The sequence below is a fragment of the Xenopus laevis genome, chromosome 3L, assembly GCF_017654675.1.
Source record: "Xenopus laevis strain J_2021 chromosome 3L, Xenopus_laevis_v10.1, whole genome shotgun sequence".
Taxonomy (NCBI): Eukaryota; Metazoa; Chordata; class Amphibia; order Anura; family Pipidae; genus Xenopus; species Xenopus laevis.
The window spans coordinates 19006851-19024231 of NC_054375.1; the positions used below are offsets into that span (position 1 = coordinate 19006851).

General features: G+C 38.9%; 1 protein-coding gene across 11 annotated transcripts in view; it reads left to right on the forward strand.

Moving 5' to 3' along the window:
- hmgxb3.L (HMG-box containing 3 L homeolog) overlaps positions 1 to 17381 on the forward strand; it is a 140205-nt gene that overhangs the window by 53819 nt on the left and 69005 nt on the right. For 10 of the 11 annotated variants that reach the window (XM_018251216.2, XM_041585258.1, XM_018251210.2 and 7 more), the window contains 1 exon segment: positions 15240 to 15731. In XM_018251216.2, the coding sequence (XP_018106705.1) occupies positions 15240 to 15731 (492 nt within the window). 11 annotated transcript variants of the gene reach the window in all.

Below are 17381 nucleotides of genomic sequence, written 5' to 3' on the forward strand. Positions count from 1 at the left end.
TTTGTAGGAGGTCCCCCATAGCTTAAAACACAAATTTGGCAGGTTTTAGATAGCGAATTGTCAAATTCGAATTCGTAAAGGGACAGTACATGATGAGGCAGATTTATCAGAAGTCGAGGTGAATTTTCGAATTAAAAAAATTTGCATTTCGAGCTAATTTTTGTGTAGGGAATAGTTCAAAATCAAAAATTCAAATGTCAAAATATATTGTGTACTGTATCTTTAAAAATTTGACTTCGACCATTCGCCATCTAAAACCTGCCGAATTGCTGTTTTAGCCTATGGGGGACCTCCTAGAACCTATTTGGAGTCAATTTGTGGACTTTTTTCTGGGAAAAACTTTGAATCGAATTCGATTGAATGCACTATTGCTTCCTATTCGATCGAAAACAGACCTTTTCGACCAAAACTATTCCCTAGTCGAATTACACTAAAACTCGAAATTCGAATTTAAAAATTAGAATTTTCAATTTGTCCCTTTATCAAAGGTCGATGTGAATTTTCGAATTGAATAAATTCGAATTTCGAGCTATTTTTTGTGTATTTTGACTAGGGAATAGTCCAAATTCTATTTGAATTTTCCAAAAATTTTAATATTGAAATTTATGTACTGTCCCTTTAAAAATTCGACTTCGACCATTCATCATCTAAAACCTGCCGAATTGCTGTTTTAGCCTATGGGGGACCTTCTACAACCTATTTGGAGTCAATTGGTGTACTTTGAAAAACTTTGAATTAGATCAAATGCGATATTCCTTCTATTAGACCGATTCTATTTCGGTCGAACACGGACCTATTCAATCCAAAAATAACTTCGACTTACTTTCGGTTGGTCTTTTTGAATTCGAATTTCTACGTTTTTTTCAATTTGAAATTCGACCCTTGATAAATATGCCCCTATAGGCTAAAACAATTCGGCAGGTTTTAAGATGGCGAATGGTCGAAGTCGAATTTTTAAAGAGACAGTACATGATACATTTTGATATTCGAATTTTTGCATTTTTTTCAAATTCAAATCAAATTTGGACTATTCCCTAGTTGAAGTACACAAAAACAGCTTGAAATTCTAATTTTCTTCATTCTAAATTTCACCTCTTTGATAAATCTGCCCCTAAGAGGAAAAGCAGTGTGCAAAGTGGGAAAAAAAATGATTTAACAGCATTTTTAGATTTGGCCTGCAAGGTCTTTGACCCTTGCAGCCACACGGGGTTCAAGTGCAACTAGGGCCTGGGATACTCTATCTCTATAAACCTAAGAACTAAGCAGAAGGTAATCTATTAATTCATAGTTTATCATCTGTGCTAATTACGATCCATTTATCCTCACTGCTGGCAAGCTAGGATTGTGATATCCTATAGTTTTACTCCCACTTAAGGGGAAATGTACCCCTTTCATGGTACAGGTATGGGATCCATTATCCGGAAACCTGTTATCCCGAAAGCTCTGAATTGTGGGTAGGCCATCTTTTATAGACGGAATTTTAAACAAAGAATTCAATCTTTTTTAATGAATTCCTTTTTCTCTGTGATAATAAAACCTGGTTCTTAATACCAATTAATATAATAATCTAATAATCCTTAACAATCCTTTTGGTTTATTTAATGGTTAAATGATTTTTAGCTGACCTAAGCTATGGAGATACAAATTACAGGAAGGTCCCTTATCCAGAAAACCTCCAGGTCCTGAGTATTCTGGATAATAGGTCCCCTATCTGTCCTTTTTTCACTTGCATTTTTTACCCATAAAATGTAAGAGCCTGACTTAGTTTATACTGTATTTGCATTTTTACCATAGGGATTCATGGAGATGATCAAATGATTAAGAAATGAATAACAAAGTCATATACTTGCATACTTCTCCAGTAGAAATTTGCTGCAGCTCTAGAATGCTATGATTGTTTTGAATGTAGAAAATAGCCCCATTCGCTCTAAAAGCATATCATTCCCACATTAAGCAGCAGTGCATGCATGGAGTGGAAAAGCTTAACGGTGTGATAACTTTACAGATATCTCTGACTGGAGCTTCCTTAAACATATTATACAGGTTAGTAAGACCTGTTATCCAGAATGCTCAAGACTTGGGGGTTTTCTGGGTAATTGATCTTTCTGTAATTTGTATCTCCATACCATAAGTCTACTAAAAAAAATCACGTAAACATTGAATAAACACAATAGGATTGTTTTTCCTCCAATAATGATTAGTTATATCTTAGTTAGGATGAAGTACAAGGGACTGCTTTTATTGCAGGGAAAAAGAACATTTTAGTATTATTTGATTACAATTTAGTCTATGGGAGATGGCCTTCCTGTGATTCCGGATAACAGGTTTCTGGATAATGGACCCCATACCTATACAGTATGACTATGAAGATTTTGATTCATCCAGGTCATGGTATATCTAGTATAGGTAAATCTAAAAACAACTGGACCTGCTGAGTGGTCAATGAAGACGTTTCACTACTCATCCAAGCAGCTTCTTCAGTTCAACTGACTGGTGTGGGAAGTTTTCGGCATATAAACTCTTCCACTAATCCAATCACAATGGCACATTGTAACTATTCAAAGAGGTGACATCTGAAGAAATTCACAGAGGTTCTGTGTAGTCACTGTGATAGCATTATCCAATGTGTCTTACAACTCCTAGAAACAGGTGTTACTTGGATCTTGGATAAAGAAGACTGCTGGTTTGAACTAGGCGATTCATGTCAAGGTGGAGAAACCATCCCTGAACAGAGGTGGGGGCCTTCAACACCACCTGTCTGCTATATACAATGCTGTTCTAACATCTGTACCCCAGCGGTTTCAAAATACTTTACACCCATTCATGCAACTCTCACAAGTAACACCTGTTTCTAGGAGTTGCATGACACATTGGATAATCCTATCACAGTAACTACACAGAATCAACATCTCTGTGAATTTCTTCAGATGTCACCTCTTTGAAGAGTTGCAAAGTGCCATTGTGATTGGATTAGTGGAAGAGTTTATGTGCCGAGAATTTCATACACTAGTCAGTTGAACTGAAGAAGCTGCTCGGATGAGTAGTGAAACATCTTCATTGATTACTCAGCAAGTCCAGTTGTTTTTTTAGATCTACCTATACTAGATACCTATACAGTAGTATAACACTGCCAAGAGGGCATTCATATTTATATAATCAAAATACTGTAACTTTGAAAATGCAAAATGCAAGAAATGTAGTTGAACATGGCTGCTCAACAGGCTTGGTGGAGAACTGATTTCTGTTATGTTGTTTTTTAAGAGTCAAACAAGAAAACAGATAATACTGCATTTTCCCTTTTGTTTGTCTTACAATTCTGCTGCTTTAGTAAAATATTTTCTCTGAATATGTCTAGAGCAGCTTGTGCTGATTTTATTTGCCCTTTAATCTTCCTAGTTTCCTTCATAAATATTTGCTATCTTGCTATGATCCCTCGCAATGTAATTTTACTTAAAGCCGCGGCTGATTTTGCAGCTGACACCATGAAGTATCGGACCGTCTGGTGTCTAAAATAATTCTAATCAGTGGAGTTCTGAATCGATGGAATTGGCTCGCTCTTATGCAAATATCATTAAAGAGATACTGACACCAGAAAATAACCTTTATTTTATCTCTGTCATATTATCTCTTAATGCTATTTATAATTTTGCAATAATAGTATTTGCCTGATGCTTTTACATTACCTTTCTTACCCCTGTGTTGCTCCATGAGGGGGCTGCCATATTTCTGCAGAAGTAGTCCATTCGCATTTGTTGTAACTATTCAGTACAACGCTCTAATATTCAGGGTTAGATGACCTACCAGAGTTCCTTGGTATCAGATTCTTGCACAGCGATCATGTTGTTCCACACAAGTCCTTTGCTGCTAATAACTATTTAGGAGAGATGCATATCAGCACTGTTATTCAGTTAAAGGAAAACTATACCCCCAAAATGAATACTTAAGCAACAGTTTATATCAAATTGAATGACATATTAAAGTATCTTACCAAACTGGAATATATATTTACATAAGTATTGCCCTTTTACATCTCTTACCTTGAACCACCATTTCGTGACTCTATCTGTGCTGCCTCAGAGATCACCTGACCAGAAATACTACAACACTAACTGTAACAGGAAGAAGTGAGGAAGCAAAAGGCAGAACTCTGTCTGTTAATTGGCTCATGTGACCTTACATGTGGTTTGTATGTGTGCACAGTGAATCGTACGATCTCAGGGGGCAGCCCTTATTTTTTAAAATGGCAATTTTCTATTTATGATTACCCAATGGCACATACTACTAAAAAAGTATATTATTATGATAATGGTTCATTTACATGAAGCAGAGTTTTACACATGAGCTGTTTTACTCAGTATCTTTTAATAGAGACCTACATTGTTTGGGGGGTATAGTTTTCCTTTAATGCAGGAACATGTAGCTACAGAGAACAGGGGAAACTCGCTATCAGGAAAAAACCCCAGAACCAATAAGAAATCACTTACATCACACACACAGGAAATTGCATGGTAACCTGTGGCATATGCATTCTGAGAACTGTAGTATTCTGTATACCATAACTAACATATAACATCTATAATAACAATTCAACATCCTCCTGCCCCATGAACTCTATTTAGAAGTCAATTTATATCTCCAGAGGGTACAGTAGTTGTATTGGTCGTCTTAGCACAGTCCCCGATGATAATCTTAAGGAACATAAGCTAATATGATTCTCTTCCTGGAAAAACTGTGTCAATTATTCCAGTCTGCCACATTTGTCTTGGCAATTTGACTTCCTTAACCAACACCAAATCTCCAACCTTGAATGAAGATGAAAATCCTCCTCCCTTGGTGTAGTGAGCTGATCTCAAATCCAGCAAATATTCCTTACGCCATCTATTCCAGAATTTTGTCACAAGCACTTAGCGGTATTTCCACCTTTTTGACAATGAATCTTGAGTGGAACAATTGTAAGATATCGTAGGCACCTTAGACTGTGGCAATGTTGTAAGTCGCTGCCCAATAAGAGAATGTCTTGGTGTTTATTGCTGGGGACAATGAGCATCACTATGAGTAAAGTTTAGAGGCCTAGGGTTTAGAACAGCCTCTACTTCAGTCAGAATTGTTGTAAACTCTTCAAAGGATAGCATTGCCTTCCCCAACATTTTCTTATGACAAGACTTTACCGAACAAATAAGTCTTTCCCAAAATCCTCCCCACCAGGCACCTCTCTCAACAATGTACTTCCAAGTAATGTTCCCTTCTCAGTGAAGAACAACAATGATGTTGTGTTAAGAGTTTTTCATAGTTCTTGAAGAAACAAATCAGATCTTTTAAAAGTCTTTGCATAGTCAGAATATACAACCTTGCACAGCCCCTTTCTGGCAGTAAATCTCCTAAAGGCTAATAAGTTCTCAGTTGTCTGGTCTGAAACAAGTTCTAAGTGAACAGCCCTTGTGACTGCACAAGTAAACAATGCAATGTAAGCCTTTCTTGTTGATGATTTGTCCTTCACAAATAGAGGACCTGCAAAATGAGTGCAAGTGGGTTTGCTGGTATTACTCAGTGTGTGTCTTGTCACATATATGCGGTGTTGGAGCAGCAGTTCCATTCAGTATTTACATGTGAGAGATGTCGTGGGGTTTCATCTTGGAATCTGAACTGCAGACTCTAAGGGGGGGAACTTGCAGCACTGCGGGCAGCGACAAATGTGGGGGAGGAAAGGAGGCTCACAGAGCAACCACTGGCAGGGGCTAGTGGAGTGGGGGGGAGGAGAAGGGGCAGTGGAGGCTGAGGGAGGAAGATTTGTGACAGTCAGGTGGGGAAGTAGGGGGCACAAGGGTAGGGGGACTGGTCCACATCAAATTCACCATTTTGGCTGAAGAAGCTGGGGAGGAAAGCTCTAAACTGACATGTATGGAGCAGGCTGACTCTCAGAGCACCCTGAGAGGCAGTGGCTCTAATATGGGTGGTGGGGGGGAGTGCATGGAAGGAAAGGCAGGTTCTACTTATAGGGGATTAATTATTAGAAAGGGGGATAGGGTAATCTGCCGTAAGGACCCTTCATGCCAAACAGTCTGCTGCTTGCCTGGTGCAAGGGTTCGGCATGTACTGGAACGAGTCGACAGATTATTGGGAGGGGCTGGGGAACTAGGTGTAAAGTTGAGGGCGAGGACTTCAAAGGTAATTTTCAGAGAAATATTACCTGTGCCACGAGCAATGCTAAAAAGACAGCGGGCGCTTAGGGAGATTAATGCATGGCTGAGAGTTTGCTGTAGGGAGGAGGGTTTTGGGTTTTTGGAGAACTGGGCCGATTTTACAGGTTTTTTTGCTAGGGATGGGCTGCACCTCAATGATGGTGGTGTAGCTGTTTTGGGGAGAAGATGGCTAGACGGAGGAGATTTTAAACTAGGTGTGAGGGTTCAGTAAAAGATTGGAAGGCAGGTTAGATGAGATAGTGAGCAAAGGAAGGGAAAATGGGGGAGGAGATTTTGTTGAAGGTACTGTTATGGATAGGGAGGACCACATGTCATTTGTTCAATATGGTAGCAGTATTAAATGTATGTTTGCAAATGCAAGTAGTCTTACTGGTAAAATGGGAGAGCTGGAGGGAAAATATGATGTGATTGATGGGGCCGAAACATGGCTGAATGAGTCACATGACTGGGTTGTTAATATCAGCGGCAATACTTTGTTTCTGAGGCACAGAGGCAATAGAAAAGGAGGTGGGGTATGTCTGTTTGTTAGGCAGGATTTAAAAGCTTATATAAAGGAGGAGGTTATGTTATTAAATTGAGGGGGCAAAAGTCTTATGGGTAGAGTTTTCACCAATTGTAAAGAGTCCAGCAAATTAATTGTAGGAGTATGCTATAGACCCCCTAATGTAAGTAAGGGGGTGGATGCTTAGATCCTGATGCAAATGGAAAAGGTTACTAGTTTTGGTAAAGTAATGATAATGGGGGATTTTAATTACCCAGATACTGACTGAAGCAACAGCACTGCCAGATCAGTTAATGGAAACAAGTTTCTAAACTTGTTGCATGACAATTTTATGTTGAGGAGCCAACCAAAAAAAATGCTATTCTGGATCTAGTGATCTCAAATGACCCGGAACTTATAGCAAATGTGCAATTCATTGATCCCGTGGGTAATAGTGACCATAATGTTATATCATTTAATGTCTAGTACAAAAAACAAATATACACTGGGGTAACAAAAACCATGAATTTCAGAAAAGCTCATTTTAGTTCCTTGAGGGCTGCCCTTCAGAGCATTGATTGGGGCATTATGTTTTCAGCTAAAAACACAAAACAGAAATGGTTGTCATTTAAGATATTAAATCATTACTGTTCTCAATTTATTCCCTTAAAGGAAAACTATACCCCCAAAATGAATACTTAAGCAACAGTTAGTTTATATCAAATTGAATGACATATTAAAGAATCTTACCAAACTGAAATATATATTTACATAAATATTGCCCTTTTACATCTCTTGCCTTGAACCACCATTTCGTGACTCTATCTGTGCTGCCTCAGAGATCACCTGACCAGAAATACTACAACACTAACTGTAACAGGAAGAAGTGAGGAAGCAAAAGGCAGAACTCTGTCTGTTAATTGGCTCATCTGACCTTACATGTGGTTTGTATGTGTACACAGTGAATCTTACGATCTCAGGGGGCGGCCCTTATTTTTTAAAATGGCAATTTTCTATTTATGATTACCCAATGGCACATACTACTAAAAAAGTATATTATTATGATAATGGTTCATTTACATGAAGCAGGGTTTTACACATGAGCTGTTTTACTCAGTATCTTTTAATAGAGACCTACATTGTTTGGGGGGTATAGTTTTCCTTTAAGGAGTAAATGTAGAAGCTCTAAGAATCACCCTATGTGGCTTAATATAGAAGTAAAGAAGTTAATAGTAAAGAAGAGAAAGGCATTTAAAAACTACAAGTCTGTTGGGACAGAAGCTGCATTTAATGAATACAAACACTATAATTAATGTTGTAAACCAGCAATCCAGAAAGGATATGAAGAGTGCATTGCGGCAGAGTCTAAGACTAACCCCAAAACATTTTTTAAATATATTAATAGTAAAAAGATGCAAGTTGAGAGTGTTGCTCCATTAAATAATGGTACCAGTATTGTTGTAACAGATACAGAAAAGGCAAAGGTGCTAAACCAGTTCTTTTCTTCAGTCTATACAATAGAAGAGTCTGAATTCCCAGGCTTACTTCATAGCTGCACTGATGGCTCAGCTCAGGGGTCAGAAACCTTTACTATCAAAAGAGCCATTTTGCCCCTTCTTCCACTAAAGAAAAATAGTCTGGAGCCGCAAAACATAACACAGCTTATAAACTTTTAAAAGTTTTAACTTTTTTTTAATTAAAAACAGAAGTACAGTGTGTATGTGTAGGCCTACTTTGAAATAAATTAAACGCTGAATAGCCCTATTGAATGCAAGTGTTCTGATATGTTTAATGTGACTTCTGTTTCTGAAGCTCCATGCTGAACTTTCCTCTCTTGTCTTGAGAGAGTCGCAGCAAGATGATTCATCATGGTCCTAACTGCGGCCACACACTCAAGACAAGAGAGGAAAGATCTTTCCTCTCTTGTCTTGAGTCTGTGGCCGCAGTTAGGACCATGATAAATCATCTTGCTGCGACTCTGTCTTGCCTGTCACACCTTGGACATCTATACAGCCCTCGCACCTGCTGGCGGCTTCCAACAGTTAGCTTACCGTGGTTGCACACTCAAGAATCCGCCAGCAGGTGCGAGGGCTGTATAGACGACGTGACCAAGACCGAGCCGCAGGATGAAGAGCCACATGAGGCTCCGGAGCCGCGGGTTGCCTACCCCAGGCTCAGCTCAATCTAGTTAGTGGCTGTCTCAGGATATGAGCAAGAACTTCAGAACAGCACCACAAAAATTCTTTGTGTTTAAAACGCCTTTATTCATGCTTCACAGGGGCATCACGTCAATGTTTCAGGCCATATGGCCTTTTGTCAAGCTTACTGGCACACAATTAAAATGGCTATTTATACTCTATCTCGCCACCCAGTGGTCAAAAGTGTCCTCAGGGAGCAGAGCTGGTATTTCACTTCCAGCCCTAACTTTAAAATTCTTACAGATATAACATTTTTGTAGCACAAACCTTACTAACTATCTTGCTCTTATCACCCAAAATTGTCTGAATTGTGCCAGTGTTCCCGGTAACCCCAAATGCATCACCTTTTCATGCTGATATTGCACTTGAAGTTCTGAAATGTGCCCCTTTGCAGGCAATATACAAGGGGGTCTCTGCCTTTCAGTCAGATTTGCCTTGTGTAACCTACACACAAAAGTGCATCCTAGTCAAGAAATGGATTTAAGTCTCTTATTCTGGAGTTCTCCAGAGTTCAGAGCAAGTCATCCAGGGCGCCACACTTTGCGAGAAGGCGCCTCCCCGAATTCTGGGAGGCGCCAGTGTTAAGACAAGGAGATTTCGTCACTGAACTCACTTCCTTGTGAGAATTTGACACCGTACCTTTCAGCCCTCAAGATTTCTTCCACAGACGGTTCACCAGTAATTCTGTTACTTGGCTGACTGGTGTTTTGAATAAGTCTGTATACCCAGACAGTAATTCAGTATACAGTACGTAATTTACTAAACCTTTCTAAAGGGAAAGTTGGGTCACATTTGAGCTTCGCACTACAGTTGTTATATACAGTCACTTGGTTTCTGATTCCACATCTGCATAATCTGAGACACTAGTGACCATTTGTGAATTTTGTGGCAACCCTGACTGTGGACCTTGTAACCAGTCTGGCCCATGCCACCAAAGGTTATCTTTAATTAAGTAATTTGAATGTTGACCCCTTGTAAGGAAATATGCAGGGTTATCCTTACCTACACAGTGCGACCATACTGTTGATTCGATGAGTGATTTTGTCTCTGCTACTTGCAACAAATGGGTTCCATAAGTTTGTGGAACTTTGAATCCAGTGCAATGCAACCATAGAGTCAGTCCATAAATGAGGTTGAATAGACTGGATGCTCGGGCAGTCTAGTAAATCATTAATCTTGCCCCAACAAATGCTCCAAGCAACTCTAACCTTGGAAGAGTGACCTTTTTTAGAGGGGTAAACTCGTGACTTTGAAGCAACAAAGCAGGTAGATGCTATACCTTCCTTGATATACTGTAAGTAAGCAACAGCTCAATAAGCAGATTCACTGGTATCACAGGTCCATCATAATTGACCCCCCTTTTACTGTTATTCTTTTGCCATTTGAATCTTAATTCGCTTGAATTAGTAACCCATTTACAGATAATCCTACCTGCACTGAGCATAATCTCCCGTGCCTCTGTGGATAATTCATAGGCATCATCAACAGTTTCTGCTCCCAATATGAGGTCATCCACATAAAGGTTAAGAACCTGAACAGTCCTCAGATGTGATATTTTGTATTGTTTTAAATGATGTTTGATGGTAGCTGAAGAATGGGCTGGGTGATGCCCCAAATAACACTCTTGCCATCCTCAAAACACGTAAGGATGTTTCCTGGTTAGATTTTGGAATATCATTAATCCACAAGAATTTGTGTCCTTTTCTGCAAGGCTGATTTGTAAGAATGCCTTAGTAATGTCTGCCATCAATGCAACCTTGTGAAGTCTGAAATTAATTAGGATTTTAAGAAGGTCAGGATTAAGATTTGGTCCTGTCAGTAGGCATTTAAATGATACTTGCCCCTTATCATGAGAAGAAGCATCAAAGCTTGGTTTTTGCCTTTTTTCTCTTATCACTGCATGATGAAGTAAGTAATACTCTTACCCTAATCTTACCCTTTGAAGCAGTTGGGGTTTCACCTGTGTCCACATCCTCAACAATACCCTCCTCGAGGTACTGGATTACAGTGTTGTACCTGGGTATAGAGGAAAATCTGTTGAAAGCCTTTTCATGAAGCGATCAAATCTTCCTTTAGCCACAGTAAGGTTGTTTGCCGAGTATGGTCGATAAAGTCGCCATGGTAGTTCTGTCACATATCTTCCTGCAGTGTTCTTAACTGTAGATGAGAGCCACTGTAAAATTTCCTCATCTGATTCTGCTTTTACCATTTTTTCTCTAAGGACTCCAATTCCCAAAAGGCTTGCAGTTGACTGGACACAAGGCTTTCATCTGCAATACTTATATTCATGACTCCAACACTTGTGATGCCAGTTACCGTATATACTCGAGTATAAGCCGGCCGAGTATAAGCCAAGGTACCTAATTTTACCTACGAAAACTGGGAAAACTTATTGACTCTAGTATAACCCTAGACATAACTACAGCCCTGTCTCCCAGCAGCGCACATTCCGCCAAAGCGACCCCCCAGTGATCAACCGGACTTCTTTGCAAAGTTGATGGTGACAGAGAATTGCCAAACGGATTACTGTGTGCATTGTCCCACTGTCCCACTACCATGTGCAGAGGGTGCTGTGTGATATTGCAGTCACTGTTAATCTTTCGTATAACCAACAGAGGGCGCTGTGTGATATTGCAGTCACTGTTATTCTTTCTTATAATCAACAGAGGGCGCTGTGTGATATTGCAGTCACTGTTAATCTTTCATATAACCAACAGAGGGTGCACTGTTATTCTTTCATATAACCAACAGAGGGTGCTGTGTGATATTGCAGTCACTGTTATTCTTTCATATAACCAACAGAGGGCACACTGTTATTCTTTCATATAACCAACAGATGGCGTTGTGTGATATTGCAGTCACTGTTATTCTTTCATATAACCAACAGAGGGCGCTGTGTGATATTGCAGTCTCTCCCCAAGCGAACTGTTGGTATAGGAATGATTAAAAGTGACTGCAATCTCAGCTACTGCCCGCTGACCCGAGTATAAGCCCGAGGTAGACTTTTTCAGCACATTTTGGATGCTGAAAAACTCGGCTTATGCTCGAGTATATACGGTACACTGGATATCTGAACTGGCTCTTGTAGTGTCCACCCAAGGGTGGTTTCAAATGCAACAAGAGCTTTTCCCAGTCTTTCTATTCTCCCAGATTCTACACTCCAGTAGTAATCTTGGGATTTCAGCTGAGTCAGCTAACCTTAGTCCCTTGGCCTTCATCTCACACTGTAGATGTTCTTTTGGGATTTTTACAGCTGAACTACTGATATTTGGGATTTCTATAGCCTCCATTTCTATCCACTTGTCACTGCTGTGGAGGTTTTTAAGGACAAACTTGACTCTTCGAGATTGAGCCTCTCTTCCCCAACAACAGGAAGTTTAACAACAGGAAGTTTAAGGGATCTGGAAATGTCCCCACGGATGAAAGTTCTTTGACTTTCTCCATCTAGTAAACAGCATACAATTTTTCTAGGTGTAGGCCCCTCTGCCCATGCTTTGGCAGTCTGCATTAACACAGTCTTACTTTTGGCCATATCTTTGTTATCTGGAGATACTGATGAGATAACTGTGTCCTCTGTTGCTTTCATGGAGCATGCTCTCTGCTCTCAACCTCCTTTAAGAATTTCAGAAACATTGCCACATTGCATGATTTCAAATAGTTAAATGTATCTATTTCTGACAGGCTGTTATTTTTGTGAATTGCAGCTTCAAACTGACTCCAAAATTCCTGCCTGTGACTAATCTCTCTTGTAAATTTCCCAATAATGAACTTTGGAAGTTTCACTGCGTGATTCTGAGATACTGATCTGGATTGGGAGATGGCATAACTGGCTGCACTATTTACTTCCTCCCTGTCTCTTTGTATTACACATGTAATTCTGCTTTTCCACATAACAATGCGATCCTGATAGGACTGGACTGTTTCATACTTCTATGCTTCAATCTCCTCTGCAGAGGTTATCAAAGCCTCAATGTCCCTGTCCATTTCATATAATGTCTCTCTGAGGGAAAGCTGCTCTAAGCTCTCCTCCAATATGTCTGTCTGAGGTGCTGATTTCCCTAGCTCCTCTTCTATTTTTTGCAGCATTTTTGTAGTGGAACTTCTGACTGCACCAAGTTTGCGCTTAAGTAAATCAAATCTTTCCGTCATCTTCCCGTGTTTCGGCACTAAATTGTGTTGTAACTATTCAGTACAACGCTCTAATATTCAGGGTTAGATAACCTACCAGAGTTCCTTGGTATCAGATTCTTGCACAGCGATGATGTAGTTCCACACAAGTCCTTTGCTGCTAATATTATTTAGGAGAGATGCATATCAGCACTGTTATTCAGTTAAAGCAGGAACATGCAGCTACAGAGAGAGCTCTCACACTAACAGGAACAGGGAAAAGTCAGTATCAGGAAAACCCCCAATAACCCATCACTTACATCACACACACAGGAAATTGCATGGTAACATGTGGCAAATGCATTCTGGGTATTCTGTATACCATAACTAACCTAAAACAGATCTGTAATAAAGATTCAATAGCGTTAGAACCTCTAACTATCAGGTTAAAAAGAAGCTGACACCAAAAAACTTATTAAAAAAAAAAAAGATTCTTCATTTGAACAGTTCAGTGTGAAAATAAAAACTGGGTAAATAGGCTGTGCAAAATAACATGTTTCTAATATAGTTAGTTAGCCAAAAATGTAATGTATAAAGGCTGGAGTGACTGGATGTCTAACATAATAGCCAGAACACTACTTCCTGCTTTTCAGCTCTACAACTCTGAGTTAGTCAGCGACTTGAAGGGGGGCCACATGGTACATATCTGTTCAGTGAGTTTGCAATTCATCCTCCGCATTCAGCTCAGATTACAAAAGCAACAGATATGACCCATGTGCCCCCCCCCCCCCCAAGTCTCTGATTGGTTACTGCCTGGTAACCAGTCAGTGTAAACCAAAAGAGCTGAAAAGCAGGAAGTTGTGTTCTGGCTATTATGTTACACACCCAGTAACTCCAGCCATTATACATTACATTTTTGCTTAACTAACTGTATTAGAAACATTTTTTATTTTGCACAGCCTATCTATTTAGCCATTTTTATTTTTACACTGAACAATTCCTTTAAAGTTTTTTTTCACTTAATAAATCCACTCTTTAGTTCTGCACCTGACTTGTCTGACAGCCGGACTGTAGCTTTCTCCTGCTGCCTGTCAGAATGTGAGCTAGATGATGTCACAAAGGGGGCAGAGCTTCTCGTTCCGTTTCCCTTGAGTTTCCTTTCCTTCAGCATCGTCTCTACCCCTCTCCCCTCTAGTGTGTTTCCTGCCTGCTCCAAAGGGCATTCTGGAATTGGGGGTTAACATTCTGTAAATTCATACATAAATTGATAAATTTCTGCTCAGCCGAATCTCTGAGTTTCATTACAGGCAATTGTTACAATTGATACAATAGTTGCTAATATTCCACAGATACTGCTGAGAAATGTATCAACTAAATGTAGCAAATTGTAACATTTCGGAATCTACACCTGGATTACTGAGCTGCCAATCTGAAACACATTACATTACATTTTCAACTTCAATTTTTGAAGAACGCTAAAAAATAGAATGGAAAGCAACTGAAAACAGCTAAGCAAACTCATTTAAAAGGGAACTATCGCAAAAATTAAAATTTAATATAAGCTTCCACATTCTGAAGTAAGAAACTTTTTAAATACAATCAATTAAAAATTCTGCATTGTTTTTAAAATAATCAAGTTTATGTTCACTATCCCTCTCTCAGCATCTGTTTCTCTTCATTCTCTCTTCATGCAGCAGTTGGGTGTCAGATAGTCACTGACAGTAAGATCCAATACAGCTTATAGGGGGGGCTTCCCTTCCTAGCAGATGAATCAGAGCTCATTCAAATAACTGATTCCAGTACAAACAAAATATAAGAAAAAAAACTGCCTTTTGCACAAATCCTTAGATTTTAATAGAGTGAGCGCTAATACATCTTATTTTATAAGGAGCCCCCCTATAAGATATATTGGATCATTCATCCGACACCCAACTACTGCATGAAGACAGAATGAAGAGAAGATGCTTAGAGAGGAATAGTGAAGATAAACTTGATCATTTCAGAAACGGCACCGAAATTTTAATTCCCAAAACAAAAAAAAACGTTTTCTTAAAGGAGAACTATCGCGAAAATTGAAATTTTATATAACTTCAGCATACTGAAATAATAAACTCTCTAAATACAGTTTGTTTTTTTGGGATCTCTCAACCTTAGTGTATTTGTCAATTGTTTGGGTTGTCCATATGTAATTAATAATTATTTTATAATGTAGGAGTGTTTTTTTTTTTAATATGCATCCCTTTTTTGTTACAGAATATTAAATCCAGCCCTTCTTCACTGATTTCTGATGTTCCTGGCTTCCGGAGAATTCTTCCTCGGACAGATTACATTCTTATCCCCAAGAGGTCCACTGATGATGACAAAAACATCGAGCTGTGTGTGACACAGCCTCAGGCCTCTACAATTATGTCTCCTCTCTCACAAAATGGACTGCATAACTCCATCCCTGTAGATTCTGGGAAAATCTGTCTTTCAGAACAGTGTATTAACATTGGATGTCTAGTGAAAGAGGGAACAAGTTTCGGAACAGTGGATGTTGTACAGGAAGTGAATCCTTGTGCTGTTTTTACCAACTATTCAACTCCAGTGGCAGATAAAATGAGTCTTGATGATGTTACACTAGAGATAGGGAATAGCAGTCCTTACCAGACGACAGACGTGGTCATTGAAGAGAATGGAGGAATATCTCAGATGAGGCAAGAAGTACCAGCAGGATTATCATTAATGACAGTCATGGCAATACAGGTTTGTTAATGTACACTTTGCAAATGCCACATGTTAAAGGGGTTGCTCACTTTTAAATGAACTTTTAGTATCCTGTAGACATTGATATTATGAGACAATTTGCAGTTGATTTTTATTAGCGGTTTTTCAGTTATTTAGTTTTTGTTCAGCAGCTCCCCAGTTTGGAATTTTAGTAGCTATCTGGTTGCAATGGACTTGTTTTCCTTAGCAACCAGGCTGTGGTTTGAAAGAGAGACTGGAACATCAATTGGAGGGGGCCTTAATAGAAAGATAAGAAATACAAAGTCATAGTAATAATACAATTGCAAGCTCACACAGCAATAGTTTTTTTAGATGCCACGGTCAGTGTCGGATATGAAAGCTGGAAAAATCTAGAAGAGGAAGTCAAATATTTTAAACACTATAAAAATGAATTAAAGAAGACATTGCACTGATGCTAGGAATAGGGCACTCTATAACATGTTAATAGTTAACTTAGAGGTGAACCACCCCTTTAAATATGATGGTCACTAGATTATATGGGTTCTGAGCTTACCAGTCTGTATTTCTAGCCCTAGGAAGTTCTGAAGGTTGACTAAACAGAGCAATAGATAGAACAGATCATGTGTAGTCCCTAGTATTTAGCCTATCTGTGACATCCTAGGTGTCTGTATTGTTTCCCATTCCATTTGTTTAGGTTTACAATATCAAGTAGCCTACTTACATTTGATATGAAAAACTGAGTTACCTGTTTCTCCCTTGTTTTTGCAGTTTTTGGTGGTGCAGAACCATAATTCCATTTCATTTCAAGACTTTGCATATGGCACATTTATAAGCATAACTGTAAGGCCTTTGAGATAACGTTTAGTATGATGTACGGAGTGATATGCTGAGACAATTTACATTTGGTTTTTATTTGTATTTTTGAGGGTCCTAATTACCCTAGCAATCATTCATTGGTTTTAATAAGAGACTGTATTATGAATAGGACCTGAATAGAAAGATGAATAATAAAAAGTAATAATAATAATGAATTTGTAGCCTCATAGAGCATTTGTTTTTAGATGGGGTCAGTGACCCCCATTTGAAAGCTTGAAAGAGTCAGAAAAAGAAGGCAAGTAATTAAAAAATAAATAAATAATGAAGACCAATTGAAAAATTGGTTAGAATTGACATATATATGATAATATACTAAAAGTTAGCTTAAAGGTAAACCACTCCTTTTAATGTCAAGAAAACCTACATTTAATTTGTTCAGCTAATATTTGTATCCTACCACTATGCCGTTAACAGTCAAGATTGTTGGTAAACTCTATTGATAAATAAGTCCCACTTTTGCAAATTCCCAGACGAGCTTTCTACTACAATTAATTGGTCTCAGACTGCTTTTATTCACTAATGTCTAGTTGGCAACTAACGTATAGCACTGGAGTTCTCTGTCAGTGAAGCACCTTTTGTTCTTGATCTGTACTGGTGACATGCCCTTACCCTGCTGATCAATACACACAACAGTCCAGAGTATGTGAAGTGCCACTGACACTTGAATGAGGGCTGAGCAAGATCAGAAAGGAATACAATAAAGAGCAATTGAGGAAAACATTGGGAGACGTGATCATGGGATGCATAACCCAATATTATTTTCCTGCTAATGAATGTTAATGAAAGTAAAAT